We start from the raw sequence: 1,519 nt of genomic DNA on the forward strand, positions 1-1,519 counted from the left end.
TCACATATGCTATATTACACTTTATTTTAATAATTATTAATCCAAAGAAGCCACAAACACTAATCCTTTGTTATTAAATCAGAATAAACAAAGTTATTATTGTTTCACAACACCAACTTTAGAATTACTATTTTTATTTTTATTTTAAATACGGAGCTGATACTGTAAGTTATAAGATGTGTTGCCATACATGATACTCTCAAAAGAAAATTCTGACTCATTCTGGGGAAGCAACACTTAAGTAAGTCTAAGGTGTCATTGGGTGACGCATGAAGTCCTTTAGTAGCATTCAAAGAAATATTAGAGAAATATTCTTCGAATTGGTTGGCCACATCTAAATCTTTTTCCTTTTATATTAAGGGTTAATTTTTTTTTTTTTTTTATGTCATAGATGGCAAACGAGCAGGAGGCTCACCTGATGGAAAGTGACTACCACCGCCCATGGACATCTGCAACACCGGGGGGCTTGCAGGTGCGTTGCCGGCCTTTCAGGAAAGAGTACGCTCTTTTCTTGAAGGTTCCCAAGTCGTATCGGTTCGGAAAAACCGTCGGCGAAAGTTGGTTCCACAGAGTGGTTGTGCGAGGCAGAAAATGTATTAAAAATCGCGCTGTTGTGGATTTTCGGACATCTAGGTGGTGCGGGTGATATTTGGAATTTTGACGAGATGTCCGAAGGTGAAATTCAGCAGCCGGGATTAATCCGAACAATTCCTCGGAACATTCCCCGTGATAAATTCTGTAGAAGATGCAGAGCGATCCAACATCTCTACGCAAAGCCAAAGGATCAAGCAGATCGGAAAGGGCTTGATCGTCGATAATTCGAGCCGCTCTACGTTGGATACGGTCAAATGGAAGGAGCTGGTACTGGGGAGCACCCGCCCAGAGGTGAGAGCAGTATTCCATGTGAGGCCGAATTTGCGCCTTGTATAGTCTTAGACGATGGGCCGACGTGAAATACTGTCTTGCCTTGCTGAGCACACCGAGCTTTTTTGATGCCAATTTGGCTTTGCCTTCCAATTGACCGCGGAACTGAACGAGGCTCGAAACATCGACGCCAAGTATTCCGATACTAGCTGTGGCGGCTAACGGAATGTTCTCGAATCGTGGAGATACGACAAATGGTGTTTTTTTAGCAGTTAACGCGCAAACTTGCGTCTTTTTGGGGTTGAAATGGACTAAGTTAAGCCGACCCCAGTTCGAGACTTTGTTTAACGAAGACTCGATTTCAGACACAAGTTTGTTCCGGTTTTCTTCGACGTTTTCCCGAGAAATATTAACACGGCCGGTGTATGAGGTGTCTACGGTGCTGTCGTCTGCATAGCAGTGAATGTTACTGATTTGCAACAAGTCATTGATATGCAGAAGAAACAGAGTGGGTGATAGAACGCAGCCTTGTGGAACACCAGCATTGACGAATTTTAAGTCGGAGCATGCACCGTCGACAACGACCTTGATGCTCCGATCTGCCAAAAAACTGGTAATCCAATTGAGTAACGCGGCCGAGAACGGCGGCGGCGTT

At 43.8% G+C, this 1,519-nt stretch overlaps 1 protein-coding gene across 1 annotated transcript; it reads right to left on the reverse strand.

Annotated features, from left to right (window-relative positions):
- Positions 1-378: 378 nt before the first annotated feature.
- Positions 379-1,164, reverse strand: LOC135194613 (uncharacterized; the record flags this gene model as incomplete). Its single annotated transcript, XM_064220227.1, has 1 exon — positions 379-1,164. A coding segment is annotated over one exon (735 nt), but the record flags the coding sequence as incomplete, so codon positions are not given.
- Between the last annotated feature and the right edge of the window lie 355 nt (positions 1,165-1,519).

Source organism: Vanessa tameamea, chromosome W, assembly GCF_037043105.1.
Source record: "Vanessa tameamea isolate UH-Manoa-2023 chromosome W, ilVanTame1 primary haplotype, whole genome shotgun sequence".
Taxonomy (NCBI): domain Eukaryota; kingdom Metazoa; phylum Arthropoda; class Insecta; order Lepidoptera; family Nymphalidae; genus Vanessa; species Vanessa tameamea.